Raw genomic sequence first — 21,673 nt, forward strand, 5'->3', positions numbered from 1 at the left:
GAGACGATGTTTTTATGAACGTCCCCTGGCCTGAGAAATTTGTCCTGCCTTCATGAATTTAACTGTGTTGTTGGCCTGTGTCCAAGAGTATTTCTTTCTTTCAAAATAAACATTTAATTAATATCATACATGAAAGACTGGCCTATAATATTAAATGTGATAACATTAAAGTTATCCAAGGTTTAAATAGCTAATTTTGAGTTGTCATTCAATAGGTTGCTGGCTAAGTAGGCCTACATGGTTGTGAATGACATTTGACACACCTTGATTATGCCTTACCAACCAAGCTTTTGGTTGGTGAGTTCTGGACCCAAGGTCATGTGAAAAGCATGGAAGCTTGGAGTAGCTGAAACAGACAGAAGAGGAAGGCTGCGTTTACACAGGCAGCCCAATTCTGATATTTTTTTTCCACTAATTGGTCCTTTGAACAATCAGATCAGATTTGATTGGTTAAAAGTCAAATTAGTGGAAAAAATATCAGAATTGGGCTGCGTGTGTAAACGCAGCCTGAGTATACTAGACCCAGCTGCAATGGCATCGGTGCCTATGGGAGAGCCACCCCCCTAAAGTGGCCTGAGTGATCCATCATCTTTGGCTGAAACTCCTGTATACTCTTGAGTTAATGATCAGCTGTGAGAGGGTGCTTACATATAGGGGGAAAAAGGTCATCCCATTCACTACCAGGTTAAAATGTCCTTGACTCTGCATTTCCTCACAATATCTATTTATATATTTCTTAATTGCATTCTTTTACTTTTAGATATGTGTATTGTTAGATAATACTGCACTGTTGGAGCTAGGAACACAAGCATTTTGCTACACCCACAATAGCATCTGCTAAATATGTGTATGTGACCAATAAAATTTGATTTGATATAGAATTCCTTTTAGATTATATACCACGGTCAAGCAGATCTAATGATATTATAATTGATATAATTGGCATAATGATGTTATATTATTATGACAATGACAACTCATCTTAGTCTTACAATTAAGTGACAATAATGATAATCAGTCCTGTGATCAAACTTCCTTGGGGGGGAAAAAAGAATGCATCTTCTCCTCAAATATCCATTCAACAACCTACATCTTTTGGGAAAATAAAATGTTGCTGTCTTCCTTGTATGACATTGGCCTACTGTAGTAAGGTGGTAGTGGTGAGGTCAGCTGGGACTAGGGGAACTAGCAGATCAGGTTACAGTCACCAGACTAGGGGTTTCTCAGGGTGCACCGCTCAGAGCCTTTGAGATAGAACTCATGAAAGAACTACATGTGAACAATAAATCTTATCTGTATTCAACATTTCCATCAGAGACGTTCTTCTGAATGTCCTGCCAAATATGATGAGGGAGCAATTGCTCCATTCAGATCCTTTGTATAAGTACAAACAGCTGTGTTGTCATTCATACATACATTGTCAACTCATATTCAGGAAAGCCACACCGTGTTTAGCAAATTAATTTAATTCAAATACAATTTTATTCGTCACATTCTTCGTAAACAACAGGCGTAGACTTACAAACGTATTTAACCATGGCAAGGCGACTGGGAATATGGCAGAATACAAACAGAGTAATCATTCCCTCCGCAAGGCAATCAAACAAGAAAAATGTCAATATAGAAACAAAGTGGAGTCGCAATTCAACGGCTCAGACACAAGAAGTATGTAGCAGGGCCTACAGACAATCACGGACTACAAAAGGAAAACCAGCCACGTCGCGGACACCGACGTCTTGCTTCTAGACAAACTAAACACCTTCTTTGCCCGCTTTGAGGATAATACAGTGCCACCGACACGGCCCTCTACCAAGGACTGTGGGCTCTCCTATTCCGTGGCCGACGTGAGTAAGACATTTAAACGTGTTAACCCTCGCAGGGCTGCCGGCCCAGATCCCTATCCGCGTCCTCAGAGCATGCGCAGACCAATGACTATCACCCCGTAGCACTCACTTCTGTCATCATGAAGTGCTTTGAGAGACTAGTCAAGGATCATGTCACCTCCACCTTACCTGTCACCCTAGACCCACTTCAATTTGCTTACCACCCCAATAAGTCCAATCACCATCACACTGCCCTATCCCATCTGGACAAGAGTAATACCTATGTAAGAATGCTGTTCATTGACCATAGCTCAGCATTCAACACCATAGTACCCTCCAAGCTCATCATTAAGCTTGAGGCCCTGGTTCTCAACCCCACCCTGTGCAATTGGGTCCTGGACTTCCTGATGGGCCACCTCCAGGCGGTGAATGTTGGAAACATCTCCACTTCGCTGATCCTCAACACTGGGGCCCCACAAGGGTACGTGCTCAGCCCTCTCCTGTACTCCTTGTTCACCCATGACTGCGTGGCCATGCAAGCCTCCAAGTTAATCATTAAGTTTGCAGACGACAACAACAGTAGTAGGCTTGATTAACAACAACGATGAGACAGCCTACAGGGTGAAGGTGAGGGCTCTCGGAGTGTGGTGTCAGGAAAATAACCTCTCACTCAACGTCAACAAAACAAAGGAAATTATCGTGGACTTCAGGAAACAGTAGAGGGAGCACCCCCCTATCCACATCGAAGGGACAGCAGTGGAGAAGGTAGAACGTTTTAAGTTCCTCGGAGTACACATCAGACAAACAAATGGTCCACCCACACAGACAGTGTGGCGAAGAAGGCGCAACAGCGCCTCTTCAACCTCAGGAGGCTGAAGAAATTTGGCTTGTCACCTAAAACCCAGACAAACTTTTACAGATGCACAATTGAGAGCCTCCTGTCGGCTGCATCACCGTCTGGTACGGCAACTGCACCGCCCCCAACAACAGCAGGGCTCTCCAGAGGGTGGTGCGGTCTGCTCAACGCATCACCGGGGGCAAACTACCTGCCCTCTAGCATCCGATGTCACAGGAAGGCCAAAAAGATCATCAAGGACAACAACCACCCGAGCCACTGCCTGTTCACCCTGCTACCATCCAGAAGGTGAGGTCAGTACAGGTGCATCAAAGCTGGGACCGAGAGACTGAAAAACAGCTTCTATCTCAAGGCCATCTGACTGTTAAACAGCCATCACTAGCACACTGTCTACATACAGACTTGTAATCACTGGCCATTTTAATAAATGGAACACTAGTCACTTTAATAATGCCACTAATAATTTTACGTATTTTCGCTACACTCGCAATAGCATCTGCTAATCATATGTATGTGACCAATAAAATTTGAACAGTGAAATACATCCTTACGGGTCCTTCCCAACAATGCAGAGAAACAAGAGATAGAAAAGTAATAACACAATAATAAAAGTAATAATAAATACACAATGAGTAATGATAACTTGGCTATATACACGGGGTACCAGTATCGAGTCGATGTGCAGGGGTACGAGGTAATTGAGGTAGATATGTACATATCTAGGAATAAAGTGGCTAAGCAACAGGATGGTTAATAAAACAGTAACAGCAGCGTATGCGTTTATAATTTTTTTTAAAAGTTAGTCCAAAAAGGGTCAACGCAGATAGATAAAGATGCACTACGTAGAAATCGCTCCACTTTTACCTGGTTGCTAATATTCAAAAAGTTTGCGACAAAACAAGCATTCATTGTGTTGAGAATCATTGTACCATTTAACTAGGCAAGTCAGTTAAGAACAAATTCTTATTTACAATGACAGCCTAGGAACAGTGGGTTAACTGCCTTGTTCAGGGGCAGAACGACAGATTTTCACCTCGTAAACTCAGAGATTCAATCTAGCAATCTTTCAGTTACTGGCCCAATGCTCTAACCACTAGGCTATCTGCCGCCCCATCTGAAATATCTTTTCCATAACCAAAAAGATTGTATTTTCAGATGATTGAAACTGGTGTACAAAACCAAAAGTAAAAGATACAAAAACAAAACTTAACGGGAAGCATAGAAATATCTCACATAGAGCAGGTCTACTGCTTCTTAGACTTGCTTTCAATGAGTATGACAGATCTATAACTCACATTTCTATGTGAATTTTGTGGGGTTGCCCAAAAAGTTTTATATTGTAGCTTTAACCAAATACCTACCCGAACTGACTATTTAGCAGTCATATGGCTTGGGGGTAGAAGCTGTTCAGGGTCCTGTTGGTTCCAGACTTGGTGCATTGGTACCGCTTGCCGTGCGGTAGCAGAGACAACAGTCTATGACTTGGGTGGCTTTGACAATTTTTAGGGCCTTCCTCTGACACCACCTGGTATAGAGGTCCTGGATGGCAGGGAGCTCGGCCCCAGTGATGTACTGGGCCGAACGCACTACCCTCTGCAGCGCCTTGCGGTCAGACGCCAAGCATTTACCATACCAAGCGGTGATGCAGCCAGTCAAGATGCTCTCAATGGTGCAGCTGTAGAACATTTTGAGGATCTGAGGGCCCATGCCAAATCGTTTCCACCTCCTGAGGGGGAAGAGGTGTTGTCAGGTGTGTGTGTGTGTGTGTGTGTGTGGACCATGATAGATCCTTAGTGATGTGGACACTGAGGAACTTGAAGCTCTTGACCTGCTCCACTACAACCCTGTCAATGTGGATGGGGGCGTGCTCGGCTCTCTGTTTTCCTGTGGTCCACGATCAGCTCCTTTGTCTTGGTGATGTTGAAGGAGAGATGTTGTCCTGGCACCACACTGCCAGTTCTCTGACCTCTTCCCTATAGGCTGTCTCATTGTGGTCGGTGATCAGGTCTACCACCATCGTGTCATCAGCAAACTTAATGATGGTGTTGGAGTGGTGCGCAGCCAAGCAGTCATTGGGTGAACAGGGAGTACAAGAGGGGACTAAGCACGCACTCCTGAGGGGCCCCCGTGTTGAGGGTCAGCATGGTGGATGAGTTGTTGTCTACCCTCACCACCTGGGGGTGGCCCGTCAGGAAGTCCAGGATCCAGTTTCAGATGGAGGTGTTCAGTCCCAGGGTCCTTAGTTTAGTGTCGAGGTGGGAGAGGGCAGTGTGGGGTGCAATATAGATTGCGTCATCGGTGGATCTGTTGGAAGTATGCGAATTGTAGTGGGTCCAGGGTGTCTGGGATGATAGTGTTGATGTGAGTCATGACCAGCCTTTAAAAGCATTTAATGTCTACAGATGTGAGTGCTATGGGGCAATAGTCATTTAGACAGGTTATCATGGCGCTCTTTGGCACAGAGACTATGGTGGTCTGCTTGAAACATGTAGGTATTACAGACTGGGCCAAGGAGAAGTTGAAACTTTCAGTGAAGACACTTGCCACCTGGTCAGTGCATGCTCTGAGTGTGTCCTGGTAAGCTGTCTGGCCCTGTGGCCTTGTGAATGTTAACCTGTTTAAAAGTCTTACATCGACTACGGAGAATGTGATCACACAGTCATCCGAAACAGCTGGTGCTCTCATGCATGGTTCAGTGTTGCTTGCGAGCATAGAAGGCATTTAGCTCATCTGGTAAGCTCACCTCACTGGGCAGTTCGTGGCTGGGTTTCCCTTTGTAATCTGTGATACACTACAAAGTATGTGGACACCTGCTAGTCGAAATTCTCATTTCCAAAATCATGGGCACTAATATGGAGTTGGTCCCCCCTTTGCTACTATAACAGCCTCCACTCTTCTGTGAAGGCTTTCCACTAGATGTTGGAACATTAATGCATGGTCTTGTTTCCATTCAGCCACAAGAGCTGAATGGCCTAGCTCGCAGTCGGCATTCCAATTCATCCCAAAGGTGTTCGATGGGGTTAAGGTCAGGGCTCTGTGCAGGCCAGTCAAGTTCTTCCACACAGATCTCAACAAATCACTTCTGGAGCTTGCTTTGTGCACAGGGGCATTGTCATGCTGAAACAGGAAAGGGCCTTCCCCAAACTGTAGCCACAAAGTTGGAAGCACAGAATCGACTATGTCATTGTATGCAGTAGCGTTAAGATTTCACTTCACTGGAGCGTTCTCCTGGCATCTGCCAAGCCCAGATTCATCTGTCTGAGTGCCAGACGGTGAAGTGTGATTCATCACTCCAGAGAACACGTTTCCACTGTTCCAGAGTGCAACGGCGGCGAGCTTTACACCACTCCAGCTGACGCTTGGCATTGTGCATGGTGATCTTAGGCTTGTGTGTGGCTGCTCGGCCATGGAAACCCATTTCATGAATCTCCCAACGAACTGGTTGCTTCCAGAGGCAGTTTGTTACTCGGTAGTGAGTGTTGCAACTGAGGACAGACAATTTTGTACACGCTTCAGCACTCGGCGGTCCCATTCTGTGGCTTACCACTTCGCGGCTAAGCCGTTGTTGCTCCTAGTCGTTTCCACTTCACAATAACAGCACTTACAGTTGACAAGTGCAGAAATTTGATGAACTGACTTGTTGGAAAGGTGGCATCCTATGACGGTGCCACGTTAAAAGTCACTCAGCTCTTCAGTAAGGCCATTCTGCTGCCAATGTTTGTCTATGAAGATTGTATGGATGTGTGCTCAATTTTATACACCTGTCAGGTGTGGCTGAAACAGCCGAATCCACTAATTTGAAGGGGTGTCCACATACTTTTGTATATATAGTGTAGTTTTGTCAGGGTGCCCGCACATCAGCCTCTCTCGCGCCACCTCTTTCACTTCTCTAATTGTGCGTTGATGTACAGTACAAATATCAGCCATTACAATGACTGTTCAAGTACATTTCACTTCAATGATTCTGAATCATCTCAATCTAAAACAGAGATTTGCATTGTTTCATCAATCCAATGTATTACATACCGTAAACTTAATTCTCAGTGACATTGGTGTGCTTCAGTTACAATCGTATTGCTAGATTCACAACACAATGATACATACAGTATGTGCTATGAAAGTTAGTGACTGATTAGTGGCTAGGACACAATCAGATCCTTTGGGTGAATAACTACCACGCATAATTAAAACAGTCAGTGAAATAAGCCTTATAATAAATAAGGAAACTTTAAGGCATATAAATATGATATACCCAAGTCTGTTAAAATAGCCATGACGTTAATTGGCATTAATAAGCTAATTCCATCTTATAACAGGTTTGTGCTTTGTGTTCCTCTTCATGACCTTTACGTAAGGCCGAACATATTACACAGGAGGTTGGTGGCACCTTAATTGGGGAAGACGAGCTCCTGGTAATGGCTGGAGCGGAATGAGTGGAATAGTATCAAATACTGTCAAACTGTATAACAACATTAGAAAATACCATAACCTTGCTCTGAACAAAACAGTAAAAAACTAAATCCATGTGTCAAGTATAAAAGTGCAATTCCTATGATTGCATTGCAACTTTAAAAAAACAATACAGCATGATTCGTCTATCAATGGATCTACCTCTGATTCTGAAATGGTTGCTAATTCACAAACAAAAAGCTGTAAAAGACCTGACATCAACCAAATTGTCATCTTCAAAGTATTGCATTCCAACAAATATTCCTGACTCTTTTTGATAGTTCAGACACTTTCCTATACCAATGGTCATCATCCCCTTCTGCAGGATTTGTTCCACCAGTTTCACCAGCGACTTCCTTGCTGTGACTGAAACTTCCTATTCTTCAGGTACCGTTTCACCTCCTCCACCTCAGTAGGCCCCATGCTCTGGTCCACGCCTGGTGCCAACTTATAGCTCAATGGAGACACAATGTACCCGTTGCGGTACAGACAGACCTGCTTGCACATCTCAAAGCAGCTGAAGAGAAGGCCAAAGTAGGGGACAATCTGAGGAGGACAAACAGATCAATTGCTTTTGAAAGGTCTCTATAAACTGTGAAGAGCTAGGTTAAAATCTGCCCTGGTAGTAGGACCTGGTTATGATCTTCTTGTCCACAAAGTACACAATTTACTTGGTAGACTGATCATGAGAGGAGATTTTAGATCAGTAAAAGAAACAACTCCACTGCCATCGTGAAAAGCCATTTGGGGATGAAAGATGAGAGCACTGCATGCTGTTCTAGGATCAGGCCCACATCTGCCAGCTTGTAATAACCCTGTTATAAATTACCCACAAAGCACATCTCTCTCAAGGTCCATCTCCCAAGTTCTGGGCCATTCTACTGTTTCACTCTGATATAAAAACAGCATTGGCTGTATATTACTATATCTATTACTGCACTATATCTACAGCAGACAAGACTGAGGAGGACTGGTAGAGGGTTGGGGGTAGAGCACAATAAATCATTACAGTAATAGGCTAATGTATAAAAAAAAAAATGGGAACATGACTTAGGTGGTCCTACCTTGACCATGTTGGCTGTGATGCCACTCCACAGTGTCAGGATGCCCTTGTTTCTGATCACCTGCCTGAAGCAGTCCAACATTCCAGTGAAGTGGATATCAGCGCCGCCATAATGGGGGAGCTGAGGGTTCTGGGCCTGGCGAGAGAAAGAGAGGACGACAAACATTCCTGATTAGATGAGTTATGACACTCCATTATGTAATGAGAGATTTCCAGTTACTAGGAAAGTGACCCTAGAGAGCACCAGTATAAAATAAATGCATTTAGGATAAATGAATGACAGATATTTGGGACAAACTCATAAGCGTGTGATCCAAGTAGTGACCCACATGAAAACAATACTATGGTCTAAATGCTGTAGTATTACTATATTTTTATACTATATTATTTACTGTAGTGTTTTTGCGGACATGACTGTAGTATACTGTATTATTTACTGTAGTGTTTTTGCAGACATGACTGCAGTATAACGAATGGTGCTGAGATGTATAGCTAAGACTGCACTCAACAAACTACAGTTGAAGTCAGAAGTTTACATACACTAAGTTGACTGTGCCTTAGAAGCTTTAGAAACTTCTGATAGGCTAATTAACATCATTTGGGTCAATTGGAGGTGTACCTGTGGATGTATTTCAAGGCCTACCTCCAAACTCAGTGTCTCTTTGCTTGACAACATGGGAAAATTTGGTCCCAAATTTCCAAACGCCTGAAGGTACCACATTCATCTGTACAAACAATAGTATGCAAGTATAAACACCATGGGACCACGCAGCTGTCATACCGCTCAGGAAGGAGACGCGTTCTGTCTCCTAGAGATGAATGTACTTTGGTGCGAAAAGTGCAAATCAATCCCAGAACAGCAGCAAAGAACCTTGTGAAGATGCTGGAGGAAACAGGTACAAAAGTATCTATATCCACAGTAAAACGAGTCCTATATCGACATAACCTGAAAGGCCGCTCAGCAAGGAAGAAGCCACTGCTCCAAAACCGCCATAAAAAAGCCAGACTACAGTTTGCAACTGCACATGGGTGTCAAAGATTGTACTTTTTAGAGAAATGTCCCCTGGTCTGATGAAACAAAAATAGAACTGTTTGGCCGTGATGACCATCATTATATTTGGAGGAAAAAGGGAAGCTTGTGGAAGGCTACTCGAAACGTTTGACCCAAGTTAAACAATTTAAAGGCAATGCTACCAAATACTAACTGAGTGCATGTAAACTTCTGACCCACTGGGAATGTGATGAAAGAAATTAAAGCTGAAATAAAATCTCTCTACTATTATTCTGACATTTCACGTTCTTAAAATAAAGTGGTGATCCTAACTGGCCTAAAACAGGGAATTTTTACTAGGATTAAATGTCAGGAATTGTGAAAAACGGAGTTTAAATGTATTTGGCTAAGGTGTATGTAAACTTCTGACTTCAACTGTATATAGGGCTGTAAGTCAACAAGAAAAAGCTCATCCAAAGGCAGCACTCCTAGTGGCTGGTGATTTTAATGCCGGAAAACTCAAATCCGTTTTGATCTAATTTCTGCATCGACAAAGCTATCTAGCAGTCCAATCGATCTAAAAATTCTAAAGAAAGCACTAAATGATGAGGGATACAAGTGTGTAGTATAGTATTCTACAGTATACTGGCGCAGCGGTCTAAGGCACTGGATCTCAGTGCAAGAGGCGTCACTACAGTCCCTGGTACGATTCCAGGCTGTATCACACCCGACCGTGATTGGGAGTCCCATAGGGTGCCGTACAATTGGCCCAGCGTCGTCCGGGTTTGGCCGTCATTGTAAATAAGAATGTTCTTAACTGACTTCCCTAGTTAAATAAAAAAATAATGTACTATAGAATTCCATAGTAAGTAATATAGTAAACTGTAGTATTTTTTTTATGTGGGGAGAGAGACTATGGAATTAATGGAATGATTTTTATGAATGGAAATTCCTGACATTTACAATAATTGCTCAAACCAGGGATCTGTGCTACGGGACATTTGTAACTTGGATGTCACATGACTAGCTATATCCTGACTGCAGCACTGAAGTAATTCATTACAATGACTCTTCACTCAAAAATGGTATATATGTGAAACCAAATGAACTGAGCAAATGTGGGTGTGGTCTCAGTACTTTCACAGACAGGACGTCGGTATTTTACAAGTTCCAAAACAAACTGTAATTTCCTTTTGTCAAGCATGAACCACTCCACCTTGGAGGGCACTTTAATCCATGAGAATAACCATCCCCCAAAGACAACACACTTCCAGTCACGACAGGCTGAGTTTGTTAAGGAAATGCTATGTTACTGGCTGAAGAAACAAGAACTGCACCCATGCTTTAAGCTTCCTTCAAAGTATTTCCTTGTGGGTTGTGTCATCCGTTTCAAATTGAACTTCTTGTTTTGGCCCCCAAAAAATCTGATATACTTCTATACAAAACATGAACAAAATATATTTATTAATTCTGTGTGTCTAAAACTAGACAGAGGAAATTAAAGAGAGGTGCAGTTTGTTTTATGGCCTTCTCAATTGGAGTGACTGTGCTTGTCCACTGTGTGATAGCTGTCAGCTATATTTAGAGAACTTCTCTATAGCTCAGGCAGACCCTGAACAGCATTCACATTCTCAGCTGCTGCAGCACCTTGTGGTCGCTAATAATAAATTGATAAAAACGGATGTAGTATTCTGTCCTTCATAGAAGTCCTATTGAACCCTGTGTGTCCTCTCATACATACAGAGAAGGACATATGAGGGGAGACATGAACTCATACATCAGCCCAATGTATGGTATGTGCCAATAACTATGGTCAGTTATTGTAGTTAAAGTCTATGAAGATGTATTATTAGTCTTAGTTTAAACATTTATTTTTTGGCTATTTTCTAAGCTTGTATGTTGCATTTTGTTTAGAAAGTAGAAAAAACGCATCCAACCGTAGGCTACTTTATCAAGGGCAAGTGTTTTGCTGTGTAAGGACAAGTTATTTTACTACCGGTATGTACTTGTCAGAGGCACCGGTAAAAATGTGTACAAATGCACCACCATATGGCCGGATGTGGTATTACCAAACTCTTTGTGTCTCATAAAATGGCCCAATGAGTTGGGCGCACTTACCTGCATTTTCCTTTTCACAGTTTCAAAGGGGTAGGAGAGGGTTTGGGCCACTCCTGCGGCTATGCAGCCATTGATGAAGTTCTGTAGGGCAGTGAACCGGAATTGGGGCTCCCGCCACAGCTTGTCCAAGTTGATGTAGACTGCATAACAACCAATAGAGAAGGGAAATGCACCTGTTGCAGAATAGATCCACAGTTACTAGCTATGTCAACACTGCCCCATAGAAAAACTTATCATCATGATAGAAATATTCTCCGTTTGGCTGTTCCAAATTTCAAACAACAATGAAAGCTCTATAAGCTGTAAGAAATGTGTTTCACAAGTAAGCAGACTAGACAAACTTTATGTAGAGTGATACTATAAGTTATACTAAATCATTGTGTGGCTTTTCTTAGGAATATCTTTCTCCACATTTCTGTAGTATACAGACATAAGTGCGTACCTAGGATTGTGAGAGAGAAGCCCCTGTAGAGTGCTTGAAGGCCTTCGGTCTGGTATATCTTGGAAAGCGTGTGGACCACCCCCCTGTATGTAGGCTCTCTGCAGTTCTGAGCTATGAGGCGAGTCTCTGCCACCTCCAGAGGGTACGTGGCCAGCGCTGCACCTATACCAGCTAGCCCACCAGCAAAAATGGCCCTCCACTGAGAGACGTAGCCCAATTCATCCATGTGGAGGTGGACGATCCTGGAAAGTCAAGAACACAGAGGTCAATGTTTTGGATCTTAGGCTCATTTATAAAGATAATTACCTTAAATATATTTACTTTCATCATTGCGTACGTTATTCATGAGGCAAGTACAGCCAGTGAATATAGGTATTATTATGTCTTCAGGTTTTTCAAGATACTGCCAGAAATCCTAGTAGTAAGTAACTGCATGTTACATAACTGTAATAGACTGAGCATCTAATTCAAGAACAGTTCAAATGTATGTTTCATAGAGTAAACATACCATGCAAAGTAAACATGATATTCTCCATTGAGAATCCAAACCATACGTCCGAAAATTAAGATGGGTGTCGAAGTAGATCTGCAGTAAATCTCATCTGATATGTAATAAACAGCCATAAAGTCTGGCAAACTTGATTTAATAAATATTCACTTTGAGTCAAGAAAGGAGAGGTGCTGCCCTCTACTTGGAACCCCTGCGTGGAACACGATGTACATAACATTTCCCTGGGGCGCGGGGCAGGGTTCGTGTTTACCTGTGCCCATACACTGACGCGTTAGGTCTTACTGTCAGCGCTAGAATTAGAAAACACCATGTACCATATCGCCTCAGTTACCATGGTATGGTCGAATGGGAGTACAACAACCATAAACGTCGAGAAGTTAGACATGACTACTTCGGAGTTTGTTTGGATATGAAGTGACACCATACTCGGATGAGTTTTAAGAGCAGTCTGATTGGACAATGATAGAAGGCGTGTCTCACAAGATTCTTAGAAACAACGGAAGTGAATTGGATGGAAATGTGTGGCACTATCGTTAGCTAAACCAGTTCCGCTGACGACGTCTAAGTAATCATAATATGTATTTGCAAATATGTCAACCCAGTATAAAGACGTAGGGCATGTTTGGGACAAAAGGCAGTATCAGCCTGGTTGAATATAGCTAACTAGCATGGTAATTAAATGAACTATACTGCTAGCTAGCTGTAACGTTATAGCTAGCTAGTAGCAACCTAGCTACTTGTCTAAGATGAACGTTTTCATAAATGAGAAACAACACACCAAATTGCTTATTCACTCACTGTTTGTATGTTGCCAAATGGACGGCGCTGTAAGGAAACAGGCGGAGACAGGAGACGAGGTTCCCCTTCCAAAATCCTCGTATGCCTTCTTTCTGGTAGACAACAAGAAAGCTGTGGAGAAAGCCTTTTTTACAGTGAAATGTGCCCACTTGACTCTTGATTTTCACCACCTCCAGGGGCGACGTGACAGTTTTACTGAAAACTCCCGCAAAACCAACGCACATGAAGCCCTGAGAACTTGTCAGTCTGTCATCTTGTTTAACTGTTGCCATTATTACTCTCAATATGTATGTAACCAATTTTCCTCAGCCGATGCTGCTACCTAATCGGTAGGGTCTGTAGGACCAGCAGCACATATTGTTTATCATCCGGTGTCCTGATTCCTGTCACGTTGCTCTGAGGGGAGGAGGTACTGAGTGCACTGGGCATGGGGACGTTTAAGGTTCTCTTTCCAGGAAAATGTTTGGCCCCTGGTGGCTATTAATGTATATATGTCGGCTAACTTTACTAGTGGTGCGCGGGTCAGCTGTTTGTTCACCCGCAATTGCTAATAACCAATCCGCAACTGCCTCAGTCTAAATCGATAGAATGACCATTCGCCCTTCATCCACCCAATATGAAATGACCCTAAACCCGCCAGCCCCGCGGCTATGCGCGTTATGAGTCAACCCGCACATCACTAACATCTCGCCTACTGTAGGACTACTTTACTATCTTGTATGATATAAAAATTCATGAAAACATGAGCACGTGGTAGTAGGTAAAAGTTAGCTGCCTGTAGAATGGCCATAAGATCTGGCAAGCCAAGAGGTTCATATATTTAATTTCTTAATAATAATTTAATGATGATTTAACCCTAAAAGCACATAATTTCAAAAACGTTTTTTTTTTATCCTTCTGAAGTTTTAGGACTTTGTCAAGCAACTAGTTACCAATCCCAAAAACATGTATCATGATTTAGTGTTAATATGGAGGAATTAAATAGAATATCTAGTTGTGCGTGCTAGTATGAAAATGTGCTAAAAATGTGGAATCAATAGTCAACTTTGTGATAAAAGCACCAACTTTGGCATAGAGATAGATTTATGTATCCTGGAAAGGTATACAGTGAGCTACAAAAGTATTTGGACAGGGACACATTTTTGGTTGTTTTGGCTCTGTACTCCAGCACTTTGGAAGTGATACAATGACTGTGAGGTTAAAGTGCAGACTGTTAGCTTTAATTTGAGGGTATTTAATTCCGTATCGGGTGAACCATTTAGAAATTACAGCACTTTTTGTAAATAGATAGTCCCCCCATTTTAGGAGACCAAAAGTATTGAGACAAATTCAATTATATGTGTATTAAAGTAGTAAAAGGTTAAGTATTTGGTCCCATATTCATAGCACGCAATGACTACATCAACAACAACAACAAAACATTGTTGGATGCTTTGCTCTTTGTTTTGGTTGTGTTTCAGATTATTTTGTTCCCAATAGAAATGAATGGGTGGATTATCTTGGCCAAGGAGAAACGCTCATTAACAGGGATGTTAACAAATTTGTGCACAACATTTTAGAGAAATTAACTTTTTTTGTGCGTAGGGAACATTTCTAGGATTTTTTATTTCAGCTCATGAGACATGGGACCAACACTTTACATATGTTTGTTTAGTGTAGATGCAACTGGAACTGAGTTGATAGCCCATAGAATTCCATAGTTAGAGCTTAAAGTCTGATGTCACCGGCATCCATATCACCTAAATTGACCATATCGGTGGCCATTTTAGGTCGTACCCGGTATGTCAGATTAGCTCAATAGCCAATTTCGCAGCCTCTGAATGTCAAGACAGTACAATACTTTGAATGAATGACAGACACATTTTCATTACAAAGGGAAAGTGGGATACCTAGTCAGTTGTACAACTGAATGCCTTTAACTGAAATGTAAGTGGCGATGGATGAAATTGATCAAACTACAGTATATGTTATAAACAGGAAAAACATACAAAATGAAACATACATTTTTATATAAATGTGTGAAGATTTGAAAAATATATGCATATTTTGGGGAATTGAAACCATTTACTTGTGTTACAAAAGGTTAATTAATAAAATAACATCAGTTACTGTTTGACAGAATGGGTATTTTTGCCATAATTTCCAACTTGGAGTCAGAAATGTCCCCTGTTGTTGCTTTTAGGGGTCGAAATGTGTGCTTTTAGGGTTAAGTGATCCACAAACTCCATTGTTCACAGGATACAAATAAGATTCATGAAGGGGTTCAGTTTGCTAGTGACTAGTTATCACAGCCACAAAGTCATAAACCTCTCATATTTCTACAATGTATCTTCTTAATATGTGATTTTAAACCTAACGCTAACCTTTACCACACTGATAATCGTATTCCTAACCATAACCTTAAATTAAGACCAAAAAGCACATTATTGTTTTCAATCATTTCAAGATATAGCCAATTTCTATGGCTGTGGTAACTAGTGGAAAGCGTTCAGCTTCCACTTATGATCAATTCATGTACTTATTTAAAAGACCTCTAGGGGGTGGTCTAAACCCAGTAACCTTATGCAGTGGAACACTATGCAGTCGGTCACTTGCATCAGATTACAGGTTGCATGGTTCTACCCCCTGTCCCAAAAGCACAGCACCCTGTTGTTTGTTTTTGTCACAAGATGGCGCACTCAGAGCACACATGCCTATATAATAAGAGCTTTTTCTGGTGCCAGGAGGCCATTCCGAAAACTTCAGAAAATCCATGAGGTTATTAACAGTTTACTCTCATATATTCTGAGTATGGTATGCATTAATATAATATAGTACAGTATAGTTGACTGGTAACAATTTTGCTGTGGTGGTAGTTTTATGAATAATCCTCCCCTTGTGTATTGATCATGCATGTCATAGAAATACTTTCTACATTCATTATTATTTGGGTTTAGGTAGGAAAGCTTTCAATTAAAGGTGAAAAGTTCATGATTGACCAAGACATTCCCATTTTCATATTAAGTTGGAACCCTCTATACATTGGCCATACATATACCTCCACTTCTCCCTCATCTCTCTCTCTCCTATTTACCAACAGGGTCTTGTAGTTCCTTTCCTGTTAAGGCCCATGTTTGTTTTCTGCCTGTGTCTGCCTGTGTCCCCTGCTGGGCTGACAACCTCAGCTGCCTGTGAAGAGCCCACCTCCTGTCGGTGGCTGGGCCACTTGGCTCATTCACAAAGGCTACTGGAATAACAGAACCCTCCAGAGGAAATGACAGCCTGTTCAAAAGAGGTTTCTCCCCCTCTTGTTCCTCCTCGCTCTGCGTCTTCACCGGGGGTGGGGCAGGGTGTGGTTGGGTGGGTGGGTGAGGGGGAATACTGTTTACCACTAAATGCTGAGCTACTGATCTTGATGAAAATGGGGGCAAAGAGGATAAACCTAGATTATGGATGATCAATTAAAGTAAAATGGTTCACTCGTTCATATTGATATGGAAATGTTGTAGACAGACAATTACACTATATATACAAAGGTGTGTGGACACCCCTTCAAATTAGTGTATTCGGCTATTTCAGCCACACCCGTTGCTGACAGGTGTATAAAATCGAGCAGACAGCCATGAAATCTCCATAGAGAAACATTGGCATTGGCAGGTAGCCTAGTGGTTAGAGCATTGGGCCAGCAACCGAAAGGTTCCTAGATCGAATCCCCGAGCAAGGTAAAAATCTATAGTTCTGCCCCTGAACAAGGCAGTTAACCCACTGTTCCTAGGCCGTCATTGTAAATAAGAATTTGTTCTTAACTGACTTGTTAAATAAAGGTAAAATAAATACTGATGAGCTCAGTGCCTTTCAACATGGCACTGTCATAGAATGCTACCTTTCCAACAAGTCAGTTTGTACAATTTCTGCCCTGCTAGAGCTGCCCCGGTCATCTGTAAGTGCTGTTATTGTGAAGTGGAAACATCTAGGTGCAACAACGGCTCAGCGGCGAAGTGGTAGACCACACAAGATCATAGAATGGGACCGCTGAAGGTTGTTGCATGTCTTTGGTTGCAACACTCACTACCGAGTTTCAAACTGCCTCTGGAAGCAACGTTAGCACAATAACTGTTCGTCGGGAGCTTCATGAAATGGGTTCCATGGCCGAGCAGCCACACACAAGCCTAAGATCGCCATACGCAAAGCCAAGCATTGGCTGGAGTTGTGTAAAGCTCGCTGATATTGGACTCTAGAGCAGTGGAAACGTGTTCTCTGGAGTGATGAATCATGCTTCACCATCTGGCAGTCCGACAGATGAATCTAGGTTTTGGCAGATGCCAGGAGAACGCTACCTACCCCAATGCATAGTGCCAACTGTAAAATTTGGTGGAGGAGGAATAATGGTCTGGGGCTGTTTTTCCTGGTTCCGGCTAGGCCCTTAGTTCCAGTGAAGGGAAATATTAACGCTACACTATACAATGACATTCTAGATGATTCTGTGCTTCCAACTTTGTGGCAACAGTTTGGGGAAGGCCCTTTCCTGTTTCAGCATGACAATTCTCCCGTGCACAAAGCGAGGTCCATACAGAAGTGGTTTGTCGAGATCGGTGTGGAAGAACTTGACTGGCCTGCACAGAGCCCTGACTTCAACCCCATCGAACACCTTTGGGATGAATTGGAACGCCGACTGCAAGCCTGGCCTAATAGCCCAACATCAGTCCTCGACCTCACTAAGGGTCTTGTGTCTGAATGGAACCAAGTCCCAGCAGCCATGTTCTACCATCTAGTGGAAAACCTTCCCAGAAGAGTGGAGTCTGTTATAGCAGCAAAGGGGGGACCAACTCCATATTAACGCCCATGATTTTGGAATGAGATGTTCGACGAGCAGGTGTCCACAGACATTTGTATGTAGTGTATAATTGGTTCATATCATTAAGTAGGGAACCGATAGTAAGTCACCAAAGGCCTTCCTGAAGTCAACATAAACTATTTTAATTTCTACAGGCAGTAAGTGCCTTTGTTGGAGATCGACAGGAGTCATGCTTGAAGTAATTTCGCACTCAAATGACGTCTCAGCCTGGGAAGGCGCTCGGTTTCAGAGGTTCTCCTCTTGACTGTGTCACCTCGCTCCAACTGAAGAATGTCAGAGTGGGAATGAGAATTTTCCCTGGTCCCAAGAGCAATAAAAGACCCAGTGCTTCCTTTGAAAGTGCTAGGAAAGACCCCTTTGATCTCACTGTCATATGCATGTGGTTCCTAATACAAGATAATGGGCTGGATTCTTGAAAGATAAGTGGTGTGAAGTGTGTGTGCTGCATCTTATCAATTAGTGCCTGAGCGATTTCACAGGACACCCAGGGTGTGTTGCCACACGGTCTCCACTGCCTGGACAGCAGTGTCATCTGGTGTCCATTCTTTCCCCCTCACTCACAATGTCATCCCCCACAGCCCTTTGTATGGGATAGGGATAGAGCACTGGCTCTATCCTGTATGTCTACACCTAGTGCCCTCCTGCTTGCCCAGCCCTCTCCTTAAATAAGTATTTCCTCCACTCTTAGGCTCAGGAGCCACCAGCCTCTTTTTTTGTCCATTATCTCCATGTCCCAGGGCCTGGCATATAGCAGCAGCAGGAGAAGGCTGGGTGGGGCATTGTCATGCCCTGGCATGTCATGCGCAAATCTACCCCTGATCTCCCACTTTGAAGTGGGAGTGCTGGAGGAACTGTAACTGGGATTTGGGATGTTGCTGGGGATTTGCACCAGGCAGACTGGGGTTCCCCCCTCCTCCTCACAGACTGGTGCCAGGCCCAGAGACTACTGCAATACAATCGCACCTCATTATCTGGGACAGCCACATCACAGACCTGTGTTGGGAAGGGAGGGGAGGATGGAGGAGGAGGGGAAAGAGAGGATGGGGTGGGGATGGTGTGGTTGGGTGAGGGATGAAATGGTGGGAGAGATGAAGGATAAGCAGAATCCAGGCACTGTGTCAACACCTCCGGCCTACAGTAGAGAGACTCAAGACACACTCTCTGACCCACTTCACAGGGAGGATAGAGTTGTTATGCACAGAAGCCTGCTTTTAAATGAATGGTTTCAGTAATGGGTTAACTGTGAAAGCTTACCACTGACTGTTTGCAATGACCCACACAGCACAGAAATTCAGTAGTGACGAACAAAGTGTACTTTATATTTATTACGGCATACTGCACTTTCAGATATATTACATTTTACATCAACCAGACCAGCACAGTCTAATAGCTTTCAAAATCAAATAAAACCTTGACTGACGTTCCAGAATTTTCTTTTGTTTAGGTAATATTTTCAGGGAGAAATTACATGCCCAACAGTTTTTTTCCCTCTCCTGTTTGCAAAATGTGTCTATTTGCATATTAGGCAAAATAATGAATATCTATGCTTTGAAAAATGCTAGATATTATGTATTACTGTGTAACTCACTACACTCTGAGATTTGGCTTTGTCTTCAAGGATGCAGATGAAGAGGCCCATTGCCTATCTGTGAGGAGGAGGCTGGGTAGGGGTAGAACTAAAAGCTCTGGGCTCCTCCTGGCAGCTGATCAAATCAAATTGTATTTGTCATATACATCGATTACCATGAAATGCTTACTTACAGGCCCTTAACCAACAATGCAGTTCAAGAAATAGAGTTAATAAAATATTTACTAAATAAACTAAAGTAAAAAAAATCTATCAAAAAGTAACACATTTACATAACAATAACGAGGCTATATACAGGGGATACTGGTACCATGTCAATGTGCAGGGGTACAGGTTAATCAAGGTAATTTGTAAAGTGACTATGCATAGATAATGAACAGCGAGTAGCAGCAGTGTAAAAACAAAGGGGGTGGGGGTCAATGTAAATAGTCCGGGTGGCCATTTGATGTCCTCCTATCTTCACATGTACGATCATTAAATCAATATAAAATCTAAGGAACAGGAAGCCAGATGGCCTTCCCCCAGACCTCCTTGACCTAGCAGGTCAGAGCCCTCTCAGAGCCACCATGGCTAGTGTACAACCGGCCCATGGAAGAAAGCCCGTAGAAGGCATAGACATTCAACAAGAAGCCCATGAATGACTAAAGGGGACAAATAAGCTGTTACGACTCAGGTCAAATCAGTGTTTGTGTTTCCATCCACATCAAAGGCTCAGGCTTGTTTGATATTCAGCCCCACACCTTGATCCATGCCGTGGACAGGTAGAGAGGGGAGGAGCAGTCCATTGAGAGGAAAGGGGGCTTGTGGTCTCTCCACAGCCCTGGGCAAAGGGCAGTTGACCCAGACGAGGGGTCTGGCGGTGCCTCTCATTCCCTAGCGTGCAATTGGCCCCTTCACACATACCTCAAGCAATGTAAGGCTGCCCTGTTGAGTACATACTGTACATGCCTCTGTAGATGCCATATTCAGATGAGCTATCCACAGATCTCATTAAATACTCAGCAGCCAATACTTTTATACTCAATAAGGTACAGTACGTCACTCTTTGCCTGTCTTATACTCAGTCACCATGAAAACTGGCTTCTTTGAGTCCACCATTACACTTTTTAGGTGCACCATAGAGCACTGACAAGAGGTTCCAGGAAGTGAATTCTCAATTCAATCACCCATTGTGATAATAAATATTAGCGATAGCAATATTACTGTGCAATGTAGACATTTTATTTTCTCCCGAGATTGCGACACAATTCATATGTTGATGTAATGTTTTTACTCTCAGTTTCTGGTGAAAAAAACCGACACTAACCACGAGCCTTGGGGTCTGTGTCGTCCAATCACATAGTAGATACAAGTTACGTGATCCGCGAGCGAACACGTGTGTGTGCCAACGGATCACGCCACTTGCATCTGCCCCGTGATTGGACAATACCACATCTATCAAACGGCATCATGTGCTCGCCAACAGATCATGTGACTTGCATCTGCTCTGTGACTGGACAACAAAGACCTCAATGCTGTATGCGATGAGTCATTTGTTTGCCTCCTAACTCCGGTATTGACACTACACAGTCTTGTATCCTTAACTTTTTTTTTTACATATATCAAGTTGGGATACGCAATAAAAAAAATCATTACACCCTTGTACAAGACAAATACAAGCACCCCCAAATTATAAATTATTATGGCTGCATCACCACCTGGTATGGCAACTGCACCGTGATCAACCGCAAGGCTCTACAGAGGGTGATGAGGACGGCCCAATACATTCCTGGGGAAGAGCTCCCTGCCCTCTAGAACATTTACGCCAGCCAGTGTGTGAGGAATGCCCAGAAGATCGTCAAGGACTCCAGTCTTGAACATTGGGTGTCAGACCAATAGGCTCCGAGACAGCTTCTGCCAGCAGACTGTTGAACGGCTAAACCTTAGCTATCTACCCGCCTGCACCTTAAGAGACTATTTGCACTGACTCTCTCTCACACACACACACACACACACAATGGTCACCACTGCTGTTACCATTTATTATTGCTATTTATTTAAGCTGCTATACCAAGTCACTTCTCACTTTGCTACTTGTATATAACAGTCATCATAATGTTTTTCTTCCTTTATTTCCTTCTACTCTTTATTACTATTATCACATTTTAGGGAAGACCCAGATGCAGACAGTGTCAAAGTCACAGGGGGCAGGCAAAACGAC

The 21,673-nt window shown here is 42.9% G+C and overlaps 1 protein-coding gene across 2 annotated transcripts; it reads right to left on the reverse strand.

Moving 5' to 3' along the window:
- Positions 1 to 6,676: 6,676 nt before the first annotated feature.
- On the reverse strand, positions 6,677 to 13,498 carry LOC106604722 (solute carrier family 25 member 43). 2 transcript variants are annotated; one of them, XM_014199668.2, is made up of 5 exons: positions 13,052 to 13,498; positions 11,743 to 11,984; positions 11,301 to 11,473; positions 8,193 to 8,327; positions 6,677 to 7,674 (listed from the first exon to the last, which is right to left on the reverse strand). In XM_014199668.2, the coding sequence occupies exons 1-5, from the start codon at positions 13,321 to 13,323 to the stop codon at positions 7,471 to 7,473; spliced, it is 1,026 nt and encodes a 341-aa protein (XP_014055143.1). In that variant the 5' UTR covers positions 13,324 to 13,498; the 3' UTR covers positions 6,677 to 7,470. The 2 variants fall into 2 exon arrangements, with proteins under 2 accessions (XP_014055143.1, XP_045574073.1); XM_045718117.1 differs by lacking the exon at positions 13,052 to 13,498 and adding an exon at positions 12,251 to 12,600.
- Between the last annotated feature and the right edge of the window lie 8,175 nt (positions 13,499 to 21,673).

This window comes from Salmo salar, chromosome ssa05 (assembly GCF_905237065.1).
Source record: "Salmo salar chromosome ssa05, Ssal_v3.1, whole genome shotgun sequence".
Lineage (NCBI taxonomy): Eukaryota > Metazoa > Chordata > Actinopteri > Salmoniformes > Salmonidae > Salmo > Salmo salar.

Bases quoted from the DNA above. Each gene is read 5' to 3' on its own strand.
- LOC106604722 (XM_014199668.2), bottom strand. From the start codon at position 13,323: ATGGCAACAGTTAAACAAGATGACAGACTGACAAGTTCTCAGGGCTTC. The intron at 8,328-11,300 runs GTAAGTGCGCCC...TTCTCTCGCCAG, and splicing joins CTGTGAAAAGGAAAATGCAG to GCCCAGAACCCTCAGCTCCC. The intron at 7,675-8,192 runs GTAGGACCACCT...TGTCCTCCTCAG, and splicing joins TCACAGCCAACATGGTCAAG to ATTGTCCCCTACTTTGGCCT.